At 37.3% G+C, this 24,145-nt stretch overlaps 2 protein-coding genes and 1 long non-coding RNA gene across 4 annotated transcripts in view; 2 read left to right on the forward strand and 1 right to left on the reverse strand.

Annotated features, from left to right (window-relative positions):
• LOC127182402 (E3 ubiquitin-protein ligase TRIM39-like) lies at positions 1–3,964 on the forward strand. Its single transcript, XM_051137705.1, has 7 exons — positions 1–140; positions 816–1,369; positions 1,515–1,610; positions 2,293–2,460; positions 2,552–2,690; positions 2,838–2,864; positions 3,013–3,964. Exons 2-7 carry the CDS (start codon positions 818–820, stop codon positions 3,555–3,557), a joined length of 1,527 nt encoding a protein of 508 aa, XP_050993662.1. The 5' UTR covers positions 1–140; positions 816–817; the 3' UTR covers positions 3,558–3,964.
• The window catches only part of LOC127182401 (E3 ubiquitin-protein ligase TRIM39), a 303,683-nt gene that overhangs the window by 9,730 nt on the left and 269,808 nt on the right, over positions 1–24,145 (forward strand). The window contains exon 1 of one of the 2 annotated variants that reach the window (XM_051137703.1): positions 74–140. The exons of the other annotated variant lie outside the window; for it this stretch is intronic. The gene's annotated coding sequence lies outside the window, so the exon portion shown is untranslated. Of the gene's footprint in view, positions 1–73; positions 141–24,145 lie in introns of those variants that run through there. 2 annotated transcript variants of the gene reach the window in all.
• Positions 804–24,145, reverse strand: part of LOC127182409 (uncharacterized) — a 25,888-nt gene continuing 2,546 nt past the window's right edge. Inside the window, exons 2-3 of the long non-coding RNA XR_007829897.1 lie at positions 13,374–13,447; positions 804–924 (exon numbers count right to left, since the gene is read on the reverse strand). This is a non-coding gene — a long non-coding RNA (uncharacterized LOC127182409). The remainder of the gene's footprint in view (positions 925–13,373; positions 13,448–24,145) is intronic.

Genomic DNA, 24,145 nt, shown 5'->3' on the forward strand with positions numbered 1-24,145 from the left:
ACTGGATTTCAGTTTTAGATTCAGCGAAAGTGAAACTAACTTGATTAACAACTAATGTGGGTGCCTAAACGATACGATACGATAAACCTCTTCACGAAAGAATATTTAAAGATCCCTGTGGACACATCTCATACTCACAGGTAAATGATAGAACTATAAAATATAGTGTCCTGAACAATCTCGAATAGAGATGGTCTTCTTTAGTTACTTTAGTTGTTTACTGCACTAAAATGGTTGCCTGTTAAAATTGTATTAAAATTAGCCTATGCCATTTGATTTGATTTCTAAAATTGCGTTCGGAGTTCGGATTGGAGACAAGACAATATAAAAAATTATGCTCGGTCATTATGTCAATCTGTATCAAAATCTGTTTTCCCTGTAGAAGGATATTTTCGTGGGAAAAGAGCAGGGCCTAAAATCCACACTGACCAAATTCGAGTACAAATCAGCATAGTAGCCAATATAAAACCATTACTTGTCATGATTATCTTTTATTGATTATAACAATATGGTTTAGCGCAATTATCAAATCAGATAAATATGTGTTTAAAGTCGAACGCTGTAGTATTTTGACATGAGCCGCTCATGACATGAGTGTTTTGAAGTGTTGCGCCACCATGCGCCAAACATCTTCGCATGTTTGTAATAAAAATGGTTTATAAATCTGTTGTCAACAAATTTGTTATTTTCTATAAAGAAAGGTCAAGGATTTGAGTAGAACCCTTTGGATGAAATGGTTGTTAAAATGATGAGAAATACAAATTTAGCCCAAACCAGTAGCACAGGTGATTGATCTTGATCACTTCTGTTTCCAGCAATGTCATCCTCCAGTGGTCCACTGACTGAGGAGCTTCAGTGCTCTATATGTCTGGACGTGTTCACTGATCCAGTCAGCACTCCGTGTGGACACAACTTCTGCAAGACCTGTCTGAATAAGTACTGGGACAACAGCCAGACCTGCAACTGTCCATATTGTAAAGAAACGTTCAACCAAAGACCTGATCTTAAGATTAATACCACACTCCGAGAGATCGTAGATCACTATGAAAAGAAAAATCCTAAAGAAAAACCTGAAGTTCTGTGTGACTTTTGTGAGGAAACAAAGCTGAAAGCCCTGAAGTCATGTCTGGTGTGTCAGAGCTCTTACTGTGAAACTCACTTGCAGCCTCATTTTAAAGTGGCAGGTTTAAAGAAACACAAACTGATGGATCCTGTGAGTAATCTGGAGCACTATATATGTCAGAAACATGAGAGACCTCTGGAGCTGTTCTGTAGAGATGATCAGACATGTGTGTGTCTGATGTGCACTGTGACAGACCACAAGAACCACAACACTGTTCCTATAGAAGTGGAGAGTGGAGAGAAGAAGGTAGAAATTATTAACAAAACTGCTTTTAAAGGCCTCATTTGATTGGTTGTATAAATTGTATAATTGTAAAAGATATCGTAAGTTTTCTCAAAAGACAGTACATCTATTTTACAATAAACATGTCTGTGTTGTTTTCTGTCTACAGACTCAACTTATGAAGACACAGAAAGACATACAGCAGATGATCCAAGACAGAATCAAGAAGATTCAAGACATCAAACACTCAGTAGAAGTCAGAAAAGTGAGTTTAAAATATTTTTTATTAATGTATATATCAGTTTGCATCACTCCCTGTCTTTGTCCCAGACTGTCAGTTTGTGTTAGTAGTGGGGATTTTACAGTGACTGTTTTCACAGGTTACATCCTTACACCAGTAGGTGGCGACAAGTGACTGTCATTAACGTATCACCATTACACTGCATTGTGGCTTTGTTTAAAACACTTTTTTTGGTGGTTGGAGCAAATACAGACATTGTAATTGATGATAATTTATCTAAAATGTAAGTTACGTAATATCGACTCGGTTTATTGAATTGTAGTGTAACAGTAAAATCGTGCTATTGGTATGAATATCGACATGTCTGTGATTAACTTTAATGAGCGAGTCACTGAGTTTGATTAATTCACTTAAGCGAATAATAGCAAATAAACAAATTAAATGACTATAATTTAAAATATAATTTTTTCACTATTAACTTCTTGTTAATTAAATTGAGATAGCAATATCACACTAATAATTGTGGTGATGTCTAAATATCATCATGGGTGTAATTACTTGATGATATTAAAGTGATATGACCTAGTATCTCCTCATGATTTGACAAATCATTCTGTGCAAATGCTGCAGGACCAAGTTTAATATATTTGAAAAAAACCCTAAAACACTGAAGTATAAGCAAGAATAACACTGGTTCTTGCCTTAGAGATTTTTTACTGAACTGCTGGAGATGATGGAGGAGCAACAGAAAGCAGCAGAGAAACAGGAGCAAGACCTCGTTGAAGATCTGGAGCAGGAGATCACTGAGCTAAAGATGAGAAACACTGAGCTGGAGCAGCTCTTACACACTGAAGATCACCTCCACCTCCTACAGGTCAGTGAACATCTCTCTGATCAATGATAATGCAGTATATGACACCATAACACTCCTCATGCTGAAGGATTTCTCCTCTCTCCTGCTGTAGATTTACTCATCCCTGTGCGGCCCTAGAAAACCCAGGAACTGGCCTGAGATCAGTATGAGGACTTATAAGAATCTGAAGATTTTGAGGAGAACTCTATCTCAACAGCAGGAAACTCTAGATAAGAAACTCACGCAAACTGGTACATCTATATATACATTAGTCTGATTAAAAACATGATGTTGTACACAATTCTTTAAACGTAACCTTAAAACTTGTCTATAATTCCACACACACACAAAAAAACATTTAAAAGATCAAGATTTTTTGTTATCATGTCTCTCTACAGAGCTGAAGTGGATGCGGCAGTATGCAGGTACAGTGTGCTGTCTGCACAACTCTAGATTACATTTATATACATCTTAATTACTGCACTACAATCTGATTAAAAACTGGATTAAATGTTGCAGACATCATCATACAATCAGTAATGTGAAGTTGTATTTTACATTCTGTTTCCTCAGTGGATGTGACTCTGGATCCTGATACAGCTCATCCATGTCTCATCTTGTCCAAAGATGGAAAACAAGTGAGATGTGGAGACATTTGGCAGAAACTCCCTGACAACCCAAAGAGATATGATAGATATACAAATGTCCTAGGAACAGAGGGATTCTCAAGAAAATTTTATTTTGAGGTGCAGGTGAAGGAAAAGACTAGATGGGAATTAGGAGTGGCCAGAGGATCTGTTTACAGGAAGGGAGAAATCAAACTGAGACCCACTAATGGATACTGGACTGTGTGGCTGAAGAATGGCCATGAATATGCAGCTCTCTCTGATCCTCCCGTTTCTCTGTTTGTGAGAGTAAAGCCACAGCGTGTCGGTGTGTTTGTGGATTATGAGGAGGGTCTGGTCTCCTTTTATGATGTGGAGTCCAGCTCTCATATCTACTCTTTCACTGGTCAGTCTTTCACTGACAAACTCTATCCATATTTTAGCCCAGATCTAAACATTGAAGGTAAAAACTCAAGCCCACTGGTCATCACACCAGTCGATTACAGTAAATGAATTTACTCCTCTATGAAGGTTTAGGTGTTTTTTCTTTTTAATTGAAAATCTGAAAACATAATCTATTTGTTACTTCTGGAAGGATGACTTGGCCTTATATGCCTCTGAAGTTTGTGAAACTCTGTTGCAAAGTTGTGTTGTTGTAATTTCTCATGCTTTCTGTTTGTCCAAAACTGTGACTTTTTTAGAACACCAAATAAGTATTTTTCCCCCTACTGTGATGTGTATCCAAGTGAAACAGCTTATAGAACAAGAAAAAACGTACAGCGGGACTTGATTTTGTCCATTGGGAATTGGATCTTTGTTTGCTATTTCTGTGATTGCATGTGAGTGACAGGTTGCTGGAGGTTATTGTCAAGGGCACATGCATTACAAAAAATATGTGCACAAATATATAATTTATAATAAATAGCCTACTGGAATATTAAGAATAAGAATGGTCTATTTTGATTCTGTGGTGTCATTAATCACTGAGTATCATTAACAGTGATGGTTGCAAATCTAAATATATTATGATATTCACTGTTTGGGGGTAACACATTACTTTTTAATTTACTAGAAAACATATGAATTACTTTTTCAAATGAGTAACTCCAGTTACTCATACAATGAAAATGATGCCCCTTACCTGACCTCATCCCTAGACATAACCGTCACTGTGATTTGAGCCAATAAGAGGAGCTGGATGTAATGGGTGGAAGTAGACACCCCAACCACACCCCTAACCCTACCCCTTACCCTATCACTAAACATAACTCCACCTATTTAGTTCCACAGGTGGAGCTGGTGGTCATTTGGCTCTGCAGTAAGCACTGGCAATCAGTTAACATGGTCAGAAACACCCCTCTGTTTTGTCCTCACCCACCCACCGATCTGGTAACTCTCATTACTTTCCTGTAGAGGCCTAAACTTGAGAATAGTGTTGAAATCTCGTTGAAAGGTCTATAAGTAGGCAAACTGTGGTTGCAGCATTATCTATTCATTAAAAATACTGTATCATTATAGAACAGTGGCTTTTAATCCTGATACTGCCGAGTCCGACCCCGACTCTGCACATTTTGTCTCCCTTATCAGACACGCTCAGTCCAGTTCATGGAGCTTTCTCCTAACGAGCAGATGATCGGAATCAGCTGTGGTAAATCTGCATTCTATAACTTACATTGATGCAAAATCAATTATTGTGCAGCACCCCCTTTCCCTTTCAAAAATATTGCTTCCAGCGCCATCCAATGCTCTCTGAACGACCCTGTTGAGAAAAGCTATGCTACACTGAAAGGTGCTTTGTGGCTTTGTGAATAACAAGCTTGATTTTTCATTTTGGTTTTATTGTATTTTCATTTTCACAAAATTAGAAGTATGAGAAAAAACATCCGGAAATCATTTATCATGCCCAGGAGAATGTTTATATATGCCATAAACTACTAATTTATTTGTTTTTTCAATTTGAAGACGAAAACGAATTAGTAAGAGTTGAGCTCTCTCGACCACCGTACGAAACACATGACCCGACACACCAAATACAGGGACAAATGTATGTATAATAAATACAGGAGGAGCTGCTTGGACTTCACAGGAGCTCAGTGAGAGAAAAAGTGAACACCAATTTGGACGTCGGGAATGATCAACTTCTTTAAACACAGAATATTTAAAAGACTCGGCCACATCTGACACTCAAAGGTAAGTGATGGAAATACAGGAAAGACTGTCCTGAACAGGTTTGGTTTAGTCGGGTTAGCATGTCCAATACGCAGCTGCTTCATTGGTTTACGTCACTGAAATGGTGTCTGATTTGTAATATGTAATTTGTTTGGTTGTAAATCAAAGCTTGGTGTTTGTGTCATTTTGTAATAAAGAATAAAGAAACATTAAGTATACATGTTCTGTACTCCAGTAAAACACCTGCTACAAAGTTTGTTGTGTCAGGCATCTTATAAAGATTAATGAAACGTGAAGTGAGACTGTCTGAATGCCATGAAATAAGACTTACCGTACATCAGTTTGTATTGTTGGATGACTTTTTTGTCAGACTAATTTTTAAAAAGATACATTTATGTTAACATTGTTTGCCTTTATTAGCCTATAAACAGCAAAATTTCATATGATCTATGAGTGCATTTACTGTGTTTTGAAAGGGAATTTAAGTGGTGTTAGGATAGAAGATTTGCACTATTAATTTGCAGTATTAATTAAGATATTAGCCTAATATTTCACCTAGCTGACCAGAAATTATAAGAACAAACACAAATGTTAAGATTTTTTAAACACCTTTTATTCCTCAGACAGTTTTTTGCACTCTTCTCCTTGATTTGTTATAACTTTTGGCAATAGTCTTCCAAATGATTTTTCCCAGTCTGGCAGATTAGTTATCCAAAACATGACAATAATTGACCATTTTCAGCAGCAAAAATAAGCTAAATTTGTGAGTTTTGTTTGGTTCAGTTGCATTGTTAACGTTCAGTGACGCCAATATGGCCGATTGATGACGCGTCATGAAAGCACTCTGTTATCATCATAACTACGTCTGTGTTTCTGTCATTTTTAAAACATAAAGTTTAAAGAAATAGGAATGAAATGACTCACTAAATACATACCTGCTACACTGCAGCTGAAAATCACATTTAGGCCTACATGAAACAAGATGAAAATTAAATTATATATTTGATATTTATATTTGATCAAATTTGCATTTTATTTGGTGAGAAATATAGTTTGTGTGAGAATTGTTCAAATAAATGATCTTTCTCACTATGAAATATTTTATTTTATATCATTTTTTTAATATAAATTTGTTATTTTATAAAAATTAATTTACAAAATTTGTTTTGTAAATTAATTAAATGGTCATGATCTGATTTGATTGTTCAGGTTGGAAACAGTGAAATATTTATTTTCATAATTTTAATATCAGGACAAGACTTAATAATTGATTAACAGTACTTAAGTAATTAACAGTACTGGACTTAATTACTTTCCTAATATGGGAATAGTACGGCTGTGTGAGTACTGTTTAAAATAGAATTTTCAGGAATGTAGGTGATTTATCTTCATCATTTTTCTTTCCATTCTTATCCATGATTGACAGGAGCCTGCTCAATACTCGTCGCTCTGTCACAGATAACATGCTGTCTAGCTCTGTGCCCACTACAGAGCCTGCCTCACCAGCTTGTCCAGATGTGAGGCATCCTTAATCTTAATGCTGCCTCCCCAGCACAGCAATGCAGAGGACAATCGCCACGTCAGTCTGATAAAACATCTGCAACAACTTTTTGCAGACATTAAAGGACGCCAGCCTTCTGAGGAGCTACATGCGGCTCTGACATTGTTGGTAGTCACAGACTCCCACTGAGGCCTAGGCCTCCTGAAGTCCACCACCATCTTTTTGGTCTTGGTGGTATTGAGGTGCAATTGGTTGGAATCGCACCATGATACAAAGTCCCAAATCAGTTTCCTATACTCCTCCTCCTGTCTATTCCTTATACAGCCCACAATAGCAGTATTGTCCGCAAACTTCTGTATGTGGCAAGGTTTTAAGTTATACTGAAAGTCTGATGTGTACAGTGTAAACAGAACCGGAGAAAGCACTGACCCCTGCGGTGCTCCTGTACAGCTAACCACAGTATCAGACCTGCAGTCCCTCAGTTGCACATACTGGGGTCTGCCTGTTAGATAATCTGTAATCCATGCCACCAAGTGTGAGTTTACTCCCATCTCTTTCAGTTTCTCTCTAAGGAGCAGAGGCTGGATGGTACTGAAGGCACTGGAAAAATCCACAAATGTAATTCTTACAACCCCACTGCCCCTGTCCAGGTGAGAGAGGGATTGATGCAACATATAAATAATAGCGTCCTCCAATCCCACCATCTCCTGATATGCAAATTGCAGAGAGTCAAGGGAATGGCGGAGCTGTGGCATCATATAGTGTAGCAGCACCCACTCCATAGTCTTTATGCGTGTGACGTCAGAGCAATCGGCCTATAGTCGTTCTGCTTTCCAGGTTATGGTTTCTTCGGGACTGTGATGATGCAACATGAAGAGCAGGAAGTTGGTCTGCTTTTGTGTATAAATACAAACACTGGGATCAATCTTCATGTCAGGAAATTTTCCGTGTTTACCTGCTGCTTTTGTTCTTGAGACATTAAAAAACTTTTACACAGAGCTTGAAAAATCATGGTAGTGTTTTTCACATAAGGTTCCCGGACTAAACTCTGCCTCTATAGAGTGACAGGCGTCACACATCAGATAGCCTGTAAGACAGACTTACTAATATTTGTATGTTGAGCAGAATTTGTCTTAAAAACTCTTAACAAATGTTGCCAAACAATATTTTGTAAGTCTGTTGATATCTCCTTGTCATGGGCGGGTAGTAGAAACATCAGTCTTGAAACGCATAACCCGACACAATACAGGGACAAATGTAAATGTTTGATAAATCCAGGAGGAGCTCTGACATCACTGGAGTTCAGTGAGAAAATGAAAATGAAACTAACTTGATCAACAATATACACCTGAGACCCTCTTTAAATAACAGAACATTTCAAATAACTTTGTGGACATCTGATACAGGTAAGTGATGGAAATATTAGAGAGATTGTCCTTTTTTTCTGTACAGGTCGTACAGGTTTCTAATGTTCATGGTCAGGTTTAGTTGGGTTTATGTCAACAGTTGGAAACCATTTGAGCAGAACCAGATTTAATAATGTCAAATACAACTACTTTACGGGCACTGAAATGGTAACAGAAGTGTAGTACAGTATGTAATTTGTTTGGTTCTAAAGCAAAATTTGGTGTTTGTGTCATTGTGTCACGCAACATAAAGTATGTTATTTACACGGGCAAGACACACCTATTACACCTGCTAATGACACATAAAGTGAGACTACCTGAAAGTAAGATGAAAAAAGACTTATTGTAAGTTTATTTTGTGGTAAGTCATCTGTGTTTCTGAGGGGGCAAGGGGGGAAGGCTTATTTATTTATTTATTTATTTATTTATTTATTTACTTACTTTTTATTTGAAATATTCCCAAACGTGTTTATCTATATAATGAAATATCTCGATTCTCAAATGCATTTTGCACTTTTATAGATTATATTAGTTGGTCTGTAATAATCTATAATTAGTTGACCTATGATGGGCACTGGGCAAAGTACCATAATACTGTAATCTATTAACTACACACACATAAAAACCCGTCTTTAAGTACCAGATATTGGTGACATGCCATAAAATATTTTTTTATTACAAATGACTTTGTATTTAATGTGAATTTTATAAAAACATTGTAAGTTACTATTTACAACACTTTCATTGTACAGAAAGAGCAAATAACATCTACAATCAATCTAGCCAGAGTTCAAGCAAAACTCTCAAAAACTCCAATTAAACAAAAATCACTAAAGCTGTTTAATGTTGTGAAATTAATATCTTACTTACATTCGTACGCACATCTGCACTTTGTTATTTCTGATGAGAATATTCGCCAAACAATTAAGTCAGCGAGCGAGTGAACAAAACAGTGTTCTTTGGTGACTAATCTGAACACCTCTGATTGGTCATTGCATTCATAAGCTCAATTTATGAAACGTGTGTGATTAGTTACAATGCGCAGCGCTGTCGAAACGCGTCTGTCTTTGACTCAGCGCCAGCCAGCGAACGCAGATTTGAATTTAGCAGCTGAGCTGATGTGCCGCAGGCACTGAACGTTCTAATGAAGCCTGTGTGATTGTATCAAATATGAAAATATAATTAGGTTATTTTTTTGTCTTTTGGAAGATGCATTCAAAGTCTACCTGGCTCAAAAATCTGAGGGGGCACGTGTCCCCTCACTTTCAATGGGCATGACGCCTCTGAACGCGACTTATTAGGCTTGTTTAAGATGTGCCACACCTTGCCTGAAATGTAGGAACTGAAAAATGAATTGAACAAGGCGTGCACAGTTCAGCTCAATGACGTTAAGTTCAACAGTATGCTTTGCACAAAATTAACAAACTGTACACAAACAAAATAACCAGAACATTAACAACAACACTGATATAACAGCTCGAGGTTTATCTGTCAATCAGATGCGCTCTCGGCCACTTGTTTTCTTTCAGAATTATCATTGGCTGATAGAAAAGTTAAGAAATAGCATTTTTTTAAAAGATGGAAACAGGATCAGTACCCTCCAGTACGTCATGATCTATTCTGTCGTGCAGCGCTCAAAACTGGGGACAATATAAGTCAGTTCCACCGTAAAATAACTTCTGAATCGTTTTTGAACTGGTTCATTAAAACGATCTATCCGAAAGAACATTTTCGTGGAAACGAATCAGACTTCTAATCACTATTAGCAAGCAAGAGGCAAATTAATGGATACTAAACAGAAGGGTGCATCCTCAAACTCAGAGGAGCTCAGTACTGACTCTCTTCATTAAGTTTATTTTCGTGAATCGACGTTCAGCGACGTTTGATGACAGCAGCCGAGATATGCAGTCTTCGTATGATGCAGCCTTTTGTTTAAGAGGCGCCCATAGATAAGCTTTGCTAAACTGAAAACGGCTCTGAATGGGGAGTCGATTCCCCTTGATGGGATTGATTCCAACCTTTGGAATCGACTCTCGATTCCCAAGGCCTCGGAATCAAAGAATCGATTCTTTACCCTAGTATCCTAGTACAGAGTTCAGACCTCTGGAAGTGGAACAGCGTTATCACACTTACTTGCTGTGTTGCTGATAAACATGATATTAGGCTCGTTTGAGATGGGCCTTGCCTCGCCTGAAATGACGCCATAGAGAGTAGGCGGCTGCAGTGAGGGGAGGAGTGAAATAAGTGCAGTCAAGACAGACAGTTCTGACCTCTCGAAGCAGAACAGATACCTACGAGATCAAAGGCGGATATCGCGTTATCACACTCACCTGCTGTGTTGCTGATAAACATGATATAATTTCCGCTCTGTTGATTTTATGTGAAAATAAATATGATAAACAAGACACTTAATGTGCTTGCTATTTAATTCCATATGAAAGACGTATTTATCATCCATTTTTACTTTAATACAAACGTGTATTTTAGATTTTCATAGAAATATGACAACAATCACATCTCACGCAGAGATCACACTGGCATAGTATTTGGGAATATTCATGCATAATTTAAAAGGGTCATCGGATGCGCATTTTCCACAAGTTGATATGATTCTTTAGGGTCTTAATAAAAAAAAGTCTCTAATATACTTTGATTAAAAATTCTCAATGGTTTTGTAAAACTCCACCCTTTTTACCTTGCCAAAATCAGTTCTGCAAAAATCATCTCAATCTAAGGGGTTGTTCCTTTAAATGCAAATGAGCTCTGCTCACCCCTCCCCTCTCTTCTCTCTGTGGAATGACCATCTTGTTTACTTTAGCCGCATTTAGTCGCGTTTAGCCGCTAAACTTCCTAACTACCACGTTATAAGGCAAGGCGATCGCAAAGATTCATAAAAAACCCTTATACGCACTTCTGCTCTAGGTGAAGCTGGATCATGAATGATTCGCGCGAGCATAGACAGATATATGTAGATCGGGAGGCACATTACCTTAACAAACAAACTTAATCTACTGCATCTTCAGCGGCTCAGATGTCGGGAGTAAATGACGACCACTATGTTCATTACACAAGACCTCAATCCCTCAATCGGAGATATTCTTGCTTAGATCCCTGCTCTGGCATCAAAACAAGGAAAGTTACTGGACTGTGACAGCTGGTCTGAGGTAAGAGCTCATGTCAATCAAATATCGTGGGAGCGGCCTCTGTCGGTGTGACGCCACAACAACAGGCATCTGAGAACGGCTCGATTTGAAAAAGGGGATATTATTTTTACAGATTAATTAAAAACCACTGCATGGATTTTTATCATTATAGGGTAGATTTGTACATACACTGCCAACATACATTAATGTTCAAACAATATGAAAAAGTGAACTTAGCATCCGATCACCCCTTTAAACACATAGCAACATGATATTTAAGTAAACAATAAAACATTTTAGAAAAGAATGGCAACATCACAGTTGTTGTGGCTAAAAGGGATACAGCTCCGACCGGAAACTAACAATGAAATGAATTGTTCTCGATTGATGTGCACATGCCCAGCAGCCAGCACTGTCTCTCTTCTAGCACTGGTGAAAAAAACAGCATATGCTGGTAGGTATGTTTTGGATGCTGGGATGCTGGTTAAGTAGGTTTTGATGCTGGTTTAAGCTGGTCCTTAGCTGGTTCATGCTTGTCCTTAGGTGGTCATGTTGCTGATCAAGGACCAGCATAAACCAGCTAAGGACCAGTTCAGCATCAAAACCTACCTACCAGCATATGCGTTTTTTTCAACAGAGAGCCTTAACCGTCAGTCGTCGTTTCCCATCGTGCTTTTGGTCAGCGCAGTCAGTGGAGAGCTACTGCTCAATCCAAAAACAGCCGCCTCACCGCAGTTTTTTTGGCACACGTCAGCATGACATCAGAGCAAAGCGGACGTAACTCCACTGCCGAAAAAAAACCAGCTAAAACCAGGCTAGGCTGGTTGGCTGGTTTTAGCTGGTCATCCAGACTGGCCTTAGCTGGTCATAGCTAGTGAGCAGGCTGGTTTTAGAGTGGTTTTGGCCACTTCCTTTGCTGGCCCCGCTGGGAGACCAGCTTAAACCAGTTTAAACCAGCATCAAAACCTACCTAACCAGCCTAGGCTGCTTTAAACTATTTTTTTTTATTTTTATTCCAACAGTGTCAGATACATTTTTAACTGGCATGCAGCTTGCGGTGATCACCAGTGATCAGTTCTGTGCAGATTTTGCTTATCTCAAACAAGCCTAAAGACTAAAAAAAAAACAAAAAACAACAGGAAGGAAATGACCTGCAGACAGACTAAACCCAAACAACAATACAGCTGAAAATCAATTTTTATCAGTTTACATAAAACAAGAGGAAAATTACATTTGATTTTGCATTATATTTTGTGAGAAATAAATGATATTTTGAGATTTGTCCCACCGTGAATGCTTACATTAAATATTTTGCTATAAAAATGTATTGAATGGTTGATTGTTTAGGCTGGAAACAGTCAAATAATTATTTTTTGAAATTGAACATCAGGGCTGAATAATACAAGACTATATAGTATTTTTTTAATGAGCTGACATAAAATAATGCAGTGAATATTAAATAACCATGTTTGGCTTAAACTGACTGCAAAACATTACAGAAATTTGACTTTTGTGGTATATTTTTATTTTTATATAGCCCGAGAGACGAAAAGCATGATGTATATTTTTACAAGAAGAAAATATACTGTAAAAGTTAAATATGTGCAGATGTTTCCTTAAGAATGTATTTCTACATGCCCTGACAATTAATTGTTACGTTCCTTGGTTTAATCTAATATAATCAGGATGATGATAAATAATATTTGACTTGAATAAAACTACTTATGGTTTTCAAATGGGCTTGAATGTTTGGCAAATCCTTTGGTAATAATTTAAGATATTAATAAGATATCTTTCATGATTTTTGTCTTGAAAAGGCTTCAACAATCATGGCACAATCTCCACCATGTAAGTCAGTAACCAGTGATTAGCCACAAATGATTTTAAGTAGTGGACAAATGACTTAATTACTTTCCTGATTGGGAAATAGACATGTAAGTATTGTTTAAAATATACTTTTCAGGAATGTAGGTGATTTATCTTCATGATTTCTCTTTCCAGTCATGTCATCCTCCAGTGGTCCACTGACTGAGGAGCTTCATTGCTCTATATGTCTGGAAGTGTTCACTGATCCAGTCAGCACTCCATGTGGACACAACTTCTGCAAGACCTGTCTGAATAAACACTGGGACAACAGCCAGACCTGCAACTGTCCATATTGTAAAGAAACATTCAACCAAAGACCTGATCTCATGATTAATACCGCACTCCGAGAGCTTGTAGACCACTATAAAAAGAAAAGTCCTGAGAAAAAAAAAAAAGCGACTTTCAGTGAAGTTCTGTGTGACTTCTGTGAGGAAACAAAGCTGAAAGCCCTGAAGTCGTGTCTGGTGTGTCAGAGCTCTTACTGTGAAGCTCACCTGCAGCCTCATTTTAAAGTGGCAGGTTTAAAGAAACACAAACTGATGGATCCTGTGAGTAATCTGGAGGACTATATATGTCAGAAACATGAGAGACCTCTGGAGCTGTTCTGTAGAGATGATCAGACATGTGTGTGTCTGTTCTGTACTGAAGGAGTTCACAAGAACCACAACACTGTTCCTCTAGAAGAAGAGAGTAAAGAGAAAAAGGTAGAAGTTACTAAACTGATTTGAATGAGTTTATATATCATGATCAATCAAGTACTTTTATTTTAAAGGGGTCATCGGATGCCCATTTTCCACAAGTTGATATGATTCTTTAGGGTCTTAACGAAAAGTCTATAACATGCTTTGGTTGCTTTAAATGTTAATGAGCTCTGCTCACCCCGCCCCTCTCTTCTCTCTGTGGAGTGACGAGCCTGTTTACTTTAGCCGCATTTAGCCGCGTTTAGCCGTGAAACTTGCTAACTAGCACGTTAGTAGGAAAGGCAATTTTTTGATTTATTAAAAAAAAACCCCTTATACTCACTTCTGCTGTAAGTGAACCACTGCGTCTTCAGCGGCTCTGATGTTGGGAGTAAATGACAGCTACTATGTTCATTATTACATCCAACAACAGAAGACCTCAATCGCTTAGGAGCCATTCTTGTCTACGTCCCTGTTCTGGCATCAAAACAATGGTGATCGGACTTTTACAGCTCATCAGGGCGGGTCTAAGGTAAGAAGGCCATGTCAATCAATCTACCGTGGGAGTGGCCTCTGTTTGTGTACACACACTGCCAACACACATTTATGTAAAAGTGAACTTTGCATCCAGTGACCTCTTTAAAAGTTCATAATAAAAAACATTTTGTGAGTTTTCTCAGTAAATCTCTGTTATTGTTAGGGAGCAAATGAAATGTGAAGTGGGCGGATCCATATGCAAACTTTATTTCATAAACAAAGACATAGACATGGTCATAAACAGACATTGTCGGCAACAGCAAACAGATATAAACAGGGCAAAACACAAGAGTAATCCATGGACAGGTAAGGGTTGATCGACAACGAACGTAATCCAAGGAGGGAGGCAAATGGGTCTAAAGTCTAAAGTTCAATTGAGGAGCGAACAGAGTCCATGACAGGTGAAAAGACCAGGGCAGGTAGACACGGATGAAACAGACTAAGAACAAGACTTAACTAGACTTTGGAAACTTGGAAAAGGCTCCGTAAAGCAGCTAACAATAGACGAGTGCTAAACGTTGTACAATACAAAAATGATGGTGATGGCCTTGTATTTGTAGTGTGTCTGTTTGGCTGCAGGTGAAAGTGCAATCCGTGCAATGGGACATAGGAAGTGTAGTCCAGGGTGTAGTGCAACAGTCTGTGTAATGTGAGTGTCAATATGATAGTAGCGGGCAGACCGGACAGGACTCGTGACAGTTATGATAAATGTGTCTGTGTGTTGTTCTTTGTCTATAGGCTCAACTTATGAAGACACAGATGGATGTGCAGCAGATGATCCAGGACAGAATCAAGAAGATTCAAGACATCAAACACTCAGCAGAAGTCAGAAAAGTGAGATTAATTTAGTTTAATTCGACCTAAATATTTCTTATAGTTAATTTATTAATTAATTAATTTATTAGTTAACTTCTTGTTTATGAAATTGTTGTATAAAAGTTAGTCTAAATTTGTTTAATATCGACATAGCTAATTACCTGTGCCCATATTTATTAAGCTTCTCAGAGTGCCGTTTTAGTCTTAAGTGCTGAGAATTCATGAAATTTACTCCTACTTTCAAATTTAAAGAAGTCCACTTCCAAAACAAAGATTCACATATAATGTCATCCAAGATGTTCATGTCTTTCTTGCTTCAGTCGTAAAGAAATTAAGTTTTTAGAGGAAAATATTTCAGCTTTTTTCTCCATATAATGGACTGATATGGTGCCCCGATTCTGAACTTCCAAAATGCAGTTTAAATGTGGCTTCAAACGATCTCAAATGCGGTTGTAAACAATCCCAGCCAAGAAAGATGGGTTTTATCTAGCGTAACAATCAGTTATTTTCATAAAAATAATATGTTATTTCTATACTTATTAATGTCAAACGCTTGTCCTGTCTCACTCTGCCTGGACTGTTTTTGTTCCGGTTCATGACAGTTAGGGTATGTCGAAAAACTCCCATCTCATGTTTTTCCCTCAACTTCAAAATCGCTGTTTTATCTTTTCTGTTGAGGGTGTTTGATCTTCATTGCATGTTCACTTTGCAAAGACTTGGTCAGTACTTCTGCAGCGATGTAGGATGATTTTGAAATGATTTTTGAAGTTGAGGGAGAAAATATAATTGGAGTTTTTCAACATACCCTAACTGTCTTGAGCCAGAATACACAGAGTTCAGGGAGATCAAGGCAAGACGAGCGTTTGAGATTAAAAAGTATTTAAATTGTATTTTTTTTTAATGAAAATAACAGATCGTTTCGCTAGATAAGACCCTTCTTCCTCGGCTGGGATCATTTACAACCGCATCTGGGATCATTTGAAGCCGCATTTAAACTGCATTTTGGAAGTTCAAAATTGGGGCACCATATCAGTCCATTATATGGAGAAAAATGCTGAAATGTTTTCTTCAAAATACATAATTTCTTCACGACTGAAAAAAGAAAGACATGAACATCTTGGATGACAAGGGGGGTGAGTACATTATATGTGAATCTTTGTTTTGAAAGTGGACTTCTCCTTTAAGTATAAAGGCAATCAAATTTCTTAAAGCTAAGAATCACTCTTACTTTTCCAGTTATTTAAGACAGTCTGTCAAGTGGTTAGGAGTTGCCAGTAGGGGCTTGTGACGGTGCTGAGGAGACAGAGACATGCGCAAATCTTTCAGGAGAGGAGGAATGTTTTTGAAATGTTTGACGATAAGCAGTTAATTTAGTGAAGCTATCTGCGCTGTATGATGAATAAATCTCTCACCCCTTATTTACACTGCACATGTCTGCGGCGCATCTTCCGATTGTGGACACTCACCAACGCCGTGGCAAGTTTCTGAAGCGCTGACTCTCTGCGCTGCATCAGTAAAGACAGGCACCTATATTTTTGACGGATAATAATAATAATAATGATAATCGTATTGCTGTCATCAAAGGCATCAGCAATAGGCAATATCTGAGTGTCGTCCATACACAATTCTATCGTCTATTGGCACACCCCTGAATTGAAGGTTGTGATGACGCTTTGTTTCCTTGCCATAATGTATTCTCTTGAAAATTCTTTATTGTCAAATGTGTGTTGAATGTAAACTCCTATGAGGAATATAACCATTCAATGTGAATTTATCTGAAAATATCCTTAAATAAGGAAATCTATTCAGTGATTGGTCCATGTGTATTTCGTCATCCAAAATCCTGTTTGTGGCACAGCAAAGTGTTGTAAATCATCTCTAACAATGGCACTTAAGATTTGGTGCTACACTTCGCTTAAATTACAACTGAGATGCTTGATAACTAACTTTTAAGTGCAGCTTTAAGCCAAGAATTTTTTTAAGCTTAAGTCAATTATTAGCAGTGTTCTTGAGAGTAATTCTTAGAGGCTTGATAAATACGGGCCCTGATCATTTAGTAAAGTAGGCCTAATATCACACCCCTCCTCAACAAGACACATGATTTGAGGAATCACTCATTGCAAACACTGCAGGATGAAGTTTAAAGGGTTACTCCACCCCAAAATGAAAATTTTGTCATGAATCACTTCCCCATGACGTTCCAAACCCGTAAAAGCTTTGTTCGTGTTTGGAACACAATTTATATATTGTGGATGGATATTTTGGATGAAAACCGAGAGGTATGTGACTGTCCTATTGACTGCCAAGTAAATACCACTGTCGAGGCCCAGAAAAGTATGAAAGACGTCGTCAAAATCTGCCATATTTTATGAAGCTACGAGAATACTTTTTGTATGCAAAGAAAACAAAAATAACGACTTATATATTCAACAATTCGTCTCCTCTGCATCACCGTAGCGCCATTTTGGAGAGTATCCGCTAGATGCAAACAGCATACGCTGTTCTGTGTCAGCCACACCACATGGATACATTTTCTACGTCTGGGCCTTGACAGTGGTATTTACTTGGCAGTGAATGGGATAGTCACAAACCTCCTGGTTTTCATCCAAAATATCTTAAATTGTGTTCTGAAGATGAACTAAGCTGTTACGGGTTTGGAACGACATGAGGGATTCATGTCAACATTTTCATTTTGGGGTGGAGTAACCCTTTAATATTTTGGTTAACTCCCCAAAACATTGAAGTAAAAGCAATAGTAACACTGATTCTTGCCTTAGAGTTTTTATAATAAACTGTTCGAGATGTTGGAGGAGCAGCAGAAAGCAGCAGAGAAACAGGAGCAGGAGCTCATTGAAGAGCTGGAGCAGGAGATCACTGAGCTAAAGATGAGAAACACTGAGCTGGAGCAGCTCTCACACACTGAAGATCACCTCCACCTCATACAGGTCAGTGAACATCTCTCTGATCAATGATAATGCAGTATATGACACCATAACACTCCTCATGCTGAAGGATTTCTCCTTATTCCTGCTGTAGATTTACTCATCCATGTGCAGCCCTACAAACACCGGGAACTGGCCTGAGATCAGTGTGAGGACTCATGAGAATCTGAAGACTGTGAGGAGAGCTCTGACTCAACTACAGGACACACTAGATGAGAAACTCGTGCAAACTGGTAAGTCAACATCAAATATGCTGTATAGATACATACATTTATCATCTTTTAATATCAATAATAAAGAATAAGTCTGTTTCAAGCTGAAGTAAGAAGTATGCGATCATTTGTTAATGGCTAATTTTCAGCACATCACAGTTTTTTTTGTTGTTTTTTTTGGGCAGGTCATTTTCATCTCTAATTTCATAAAATATGTAGTAAATTCATCTTATGCTTAAAGCTTCTTCCATTTAACCACAACCGTGAAACTTTAGAGAAACAATCACTTTATGCGGATGGTGGGAGAGAAACACTAACATTATGGATTAGGACGGCAACAAAAACACAAGCTAAATGTTGAAATTACCTTATGTCCCGATGAGAAACAATTACTATGCAAAAAAGGTTGAAGTTGTAGTTGTTATTATAAAGGAAAAATTAAGAGCCCAAACACAAAGCAATATAAAGGCTTCTGCTTGATTCTCATAATATAAGCAGAAACACCTACATTGAGCAGATAAAAACATTATGTTGCATGTAATTCTATAAATATAATCTTAAAGGATGTCTATGGTTCCACATATTAAAAATATCAAAGATCTCATGATATTTTATTGTTATAGTCTCTACAGAGCTGAAGTGGATGCAGCAGTATGCAGGTACAGTGTGCTGTCTTAACTACACTAGATTACATTCATATACTCACAGCTTTATTACTTCTTTTTTTTTTTTTTTAATCAAAAACTGATTACATTTTAAAAACATCATCACAAAACATCTGTATTGTGAAGATGTTACTCATATTTTCTGTTGTTTCAGTGGATGTGACTCTGGATCCTGACACAGCTAATCTATTTCTCATCCTGTCTGATGATGGAAAACAAGTGAGACACAGACTCATTATGCAGAATCTCCCAGACAACCCGAAGAGATTTTATATATGTCCTTGTGTCCTGGGAAAGGAGGGATTCTCCTCAGGGAGATTTTATTTTGAGGTGCAGGTAAAGGGAAAGACTGAATGGGATTTAGGAGTGGCCAGAGAATCCATTGACAGGAAGCAAGAGATCTTGGCGAGTCCCAGTAATGGATACTGGACTGTGTGGTTGAGGAAGGGCAATGAATATGAAGCCTGTGCTGATTCTCCTGTCTCTCTGTCTCTGAGAGTGAAACCGCAGCGGGTTGGTGTGTTTGTGGATTATGAGGAGGGTCTGGTCTCCTTTTATGATGTGGAGTCCAGCTCTCATATCTACTCTTACACTGGTCAGTCTTTCACTGACAAGCTCTATCCATTTTTTAGTCCATGCTTTAATGGCAGTGGTAAAAACTCAATCCCAATGATCATCACACCTGTGAATTACAATAAATGAATGTACAACCATAATATAAAATATCAGATGCAAATAATGATCTATCTATAATGTAAACATGTGATGCTTGTTTTAGAATGTTCAATAAATTATTTTTGCTCCAATGTTTTATAAATATTCAAGTCATTTATTCTATTCACACCAACCTATAACCTTGATAATTCTCTCAAGGCTGTTTCCACCATCTCCTTTTTAAAATATTCTGAGATATACATAAGATGGCAAACTATGATGTATGTCATATAACTGTATAATTACCGTATTCATATGCAATGGGACTTACAAGTACTTAAAAAATACCATTATATGATTAGTGCTAAAAAAAGGTTTTAACAAGGTACCTTGTCAAATGTTTACACCACTGTAAAACCAGGTACGCTTTACCATAAGATTTAATTTAATTTGTTTGGGCAAATTTCAACAAAAACACATTTCAGTTGCGCATTTCTTTGCCTTTTGTGGAAATTGCTCCGCTACAGCACTTCAGACAGCCTGAGTTCAAGTCCTGGATTTTTCTAAAGGATCATGTGACACTGAAGACTGGAGTAATGATGCAGAAAATTCAGCTTTGCCATAACAGAATTAAATTACAATCTCTTTTTTCTGGCAGGGTTGCTATGTCTGCGAAACAAAACAATCTAAAATATCAAAGCTCAACAACTCCCCTACCTAAAATATATATTTTACTGTTTTAATGCATTATACACAATTTTAACTTGAAAATCACTATAGTAGCAAAAATCATAAACACAGACTGTTGCAACATCAGTTTCTTATTAAAATTCATGATGTAAATAACATCTCTAATGTCAATAGCATAGTTCAAATAATAGCGGGGCACATTGTAACGCAGTGTTACAAAGTTTCCCATCTGTGCAACTGGAATTTAAAACTGGCTAATTGTAACCCACATTAAAATATGGTTTCAATGACCATAGTTATAGTACATAATTAGAGCCTATAGGGAATTTGAATGAAAACATGCCAGTTAGGAATATAGTGCTGCTTCCCCTTTAAGAGAACAACTCGCGCACGTAAAAACCGGAGAGCAACGGCAGAGAGAGAAAGCGGAAAGATCAAAGATATTAATGAGGGAAATAATTAATTAACAAGTTGATTTTAAGAAGCCAGGAAAGAAGAAAGACAATACTTACCTGATCGCGAACCTGAAGGAAACATAATTAAATTAGAAAACAGCGGTTTTGGTGAGTTTGACACATTATATGTTGAACTTGGATCGGTTGTCAACAACGTTTCATAATAGCTACAAGAAAAAGCTAACGGTTAAACATCAAAAACTGTAAAGGATACATTGTTTAATGGTTTATTTGAACATTATATGGGTATTTATTGTGAACTGTGTGAACTGTTGAATGTTATTGTTTGAGTACAAAGTGACAGTTGAGTTAATTGAACGATGTAACATTGACGCTGCGGGTTGTAGTGTTTGTAAGTCTTTACTGTTACAATAACAAGATTCCTTTGTGACCTATTGTGTAGGTCAGGTTTTTTATTTAAGCACGAAAAACTCCTGTGTGACGAACAATGAGAGGACTCACGATACCGAGAGTTTAGATGGCGAGCCAACCCAGACCAGAGCTTTGATCCTCATTCGACGACGAAAGAGACCGATTACACGCGCTGGATTGTCGGTAAACTCACTGGATCACGGATTGAGCAGGACAACAACCTTTCACCTATTTCTTCCATTTTTTTCCCGGGAACATTTTTTTTTCTTCCACAACTATTTTTTTTTTTTTTCCTTCATTTTTGAATTGAACTGAACTACATCACACAACTGAACCGTGTTGAACTAAAATACATTACACAGCATTTGAACTGAACTCAACTACATCACACAACTGAATTGAATTTAAGTGTTATAGATATTTTTATTGTATTGTGTGTGTGTGTGTGTTATGACATAATATGTGATTGTTTATTTTGTTTATTTTGAGTTTTTTTTTCTCTCGCCTGTAAAAAAAAAAAACAAAAAGAAAAGTTAAATCAGACAAATTATCAGCTTTAATAGGACATCAAATACAAGTGGATCCACTGTATAAAAATAATTAACTTATTATTATTTATTAGTTTATTATTTATAACTATTTATAATTATTAAAAAACAAAAGAAAACTAATAGAAAAAGATTTCTCTTTTATAACATTTACAAGACTTTTCTTAAACAACTTGTCTGTATAATATTGATTGCCTTTTAGTAAAGTGCCGGCTTTTATACTAAAGATCTGGTCTCCAGTCTGATTTTATGTTTGTTCCCCCACTCCTTGAGAACCTAGATCTGGTCCAGTAGTGAAAGTGACGCGTTTGAGTACGCGGGTGCTACAAAATGTCTTCTGCTAGTTAGCAAAGCATTAAATCTAAACTGCTAAATAACAGAGAAGCCATTGACAGGAAGGGAGAGATCACACTGTGTTCTAATAATGGATACTGGACTGTGGTTCTAAGAAATGGCAATGAATATAAAGCCTGTGCTGGTCCCTCTGTCTCTCTGTCTCTGAGAGTGAAGCTGCAGCGTGTCGGTGTGTTTGTGGATTATGAGGAGGGTCTGGTCTCCTTTTATGATGTGGAGTCCAGCGCTCATATCTCCTCTTTCACTGATCAGTCTTTCATTTAAAAACTCTATCCATATTAGCCCATGCCCTAATGATAAAGGTAAAAACTCAAGCCCACTGATCATCACACCAGTCAATAAATGATTATTTCAGTGCTTTTTAACACAATGTTTCCCATCTCTACTTAATAAAGTGAAATTTCCTGTAATGTGTTTACATCAAAATAAACCAAACTATGGTAATTTTGATAAAATGTTGTATCATGATTGTTTCAGTCATCTCTAGTACCAAATGTTTAATATAACTATGGTACATCAGTAAATACCTTGACATTTATATCATAGAACATTACCGTACTCATATACCACGGTATTGTCTTTGTGTGTTTTTCTCCCTATGTGATTCCTGTGACCTAGTTTCTCCCTTGGCTAATTGTTCCATTTGATTCACCTGTGTCTCGTTAATTACCTTGTTGAGTTTGTATTTAAAGTGTATGTATATGATACTTAAAGGTATCTAAATAAATACTTCATTGTTATGCTCATGGTAGTGTTAAAAGTTGTATTACCATGTCACATGTTAACACAAAAATAGAATAAATTAGAAGTGAGTTTGTTTCATTAAAATTCTGTCTTTTTTTTTTTTTAAAGATGCATTTCAGTCTTCAAATGTGAGACTTAAATATCTGATGGTGCTGATATGTAGTGGGAACACAAATTTGAAACCTTGTACCTTTTTTTTTTAAATGAATCCTTTCCTTTTGAACATTTGTAACGCCAAGCCAGCAGAGGGAGCCCTCACCCTAGAACTGCCTGCATGCTCCCTCTGCTGCTTCTATTGTTACTTCCTGTTTGTCACTATATAAAGACTGGCCATGTGCTCAAGACTTGGCGAAGTATTGCCAGTTCAACCTGCTTTACCGAGCGTTTACTATTACTCTGTTGGATTACCTGTTGCCATCTTGCTTTGTTTATGGACTATTGAGTTTACGGATTACCCCTATTGGATTGTTTGCTGTTTCTGGACTGACTTTACGGTATTTGACCCACTGCCTGCTTTATCTCTCTGCTGCTTGGATTACGTTTATGTGTTGTATGCTGTTGGACTGCTCTTCTGGTAATCGACCCTCTGCCTGTTTCCACGTTTATGTGTGCTGTCATTTGTAATAAACTTCCGCAATTGGATTCAAATGCCGCCTCAGTGTCCGTGTTACAACATTACAGCGATTATCTTTCAAATATACACATTTATGTTTCTATTTATTTAAAGGAATAATTCACCCAAAAATTAAAATTATCCCTTAATTTACCCAATTTAGGTGTGTTAAGTATGTTTTTATTAATGTCTCTAGAAAACATAGGTTGTTGTTTTTGTGCTTCAAACAAAGCAAGACCATTTCGACTGAAGATGTTTTAAAGGAAAAGCAGCATTTTGTTTGTCATTTACTCATCTTCATGTCATTCTGAACCTGCATGACTTTCTTCTCTGAAACACAATTTTTTTTACCAAGATTTCATTATTGGTCTACTTTAGTGTGTCTGCAAACACTGAGACTAACGTTCATGTCAAGGAACTCCCAGTGTTTATTTGCTGCTGTTTTGTGTGTTTGAGACATTAAAGATCTTCTTTCCAGAGCTTGTAAAATCATAGTAGTGTTTCTCAGAGCAGGTTTCCACAGCTCATCTGAACCCTGATCTATGAGAGTGACAGGCGTCCCATAACATTTCAGATAACAGACTGACTAGAGCAAGCTGATTAGGATTTGTCTTTGAACCTCAGTGTCACCAAACAATTAAGCTTTTGGGCATCTGCTGATATCTCTTCTTCATGAGCTAATAGAAACAACAGTCTCAATACAAATAGACACACATGAACCAAACACACCAAAT

The sequence above is a fragment of the Labeo rohita genome, chromosome 19, assembly GCF_022985175.1.
Source record: "Labeo rohita strain BAU-BD-2019 chromosome 19, IGBB_LRoh.1.0, whole genome shotgun sequence".
Lineage (NCBI taxonomy): Eukaryota > Metazoa > Chordata > Actinopteri > Cypriniformes > Cyprinidae > Labeo > Labeo rohita.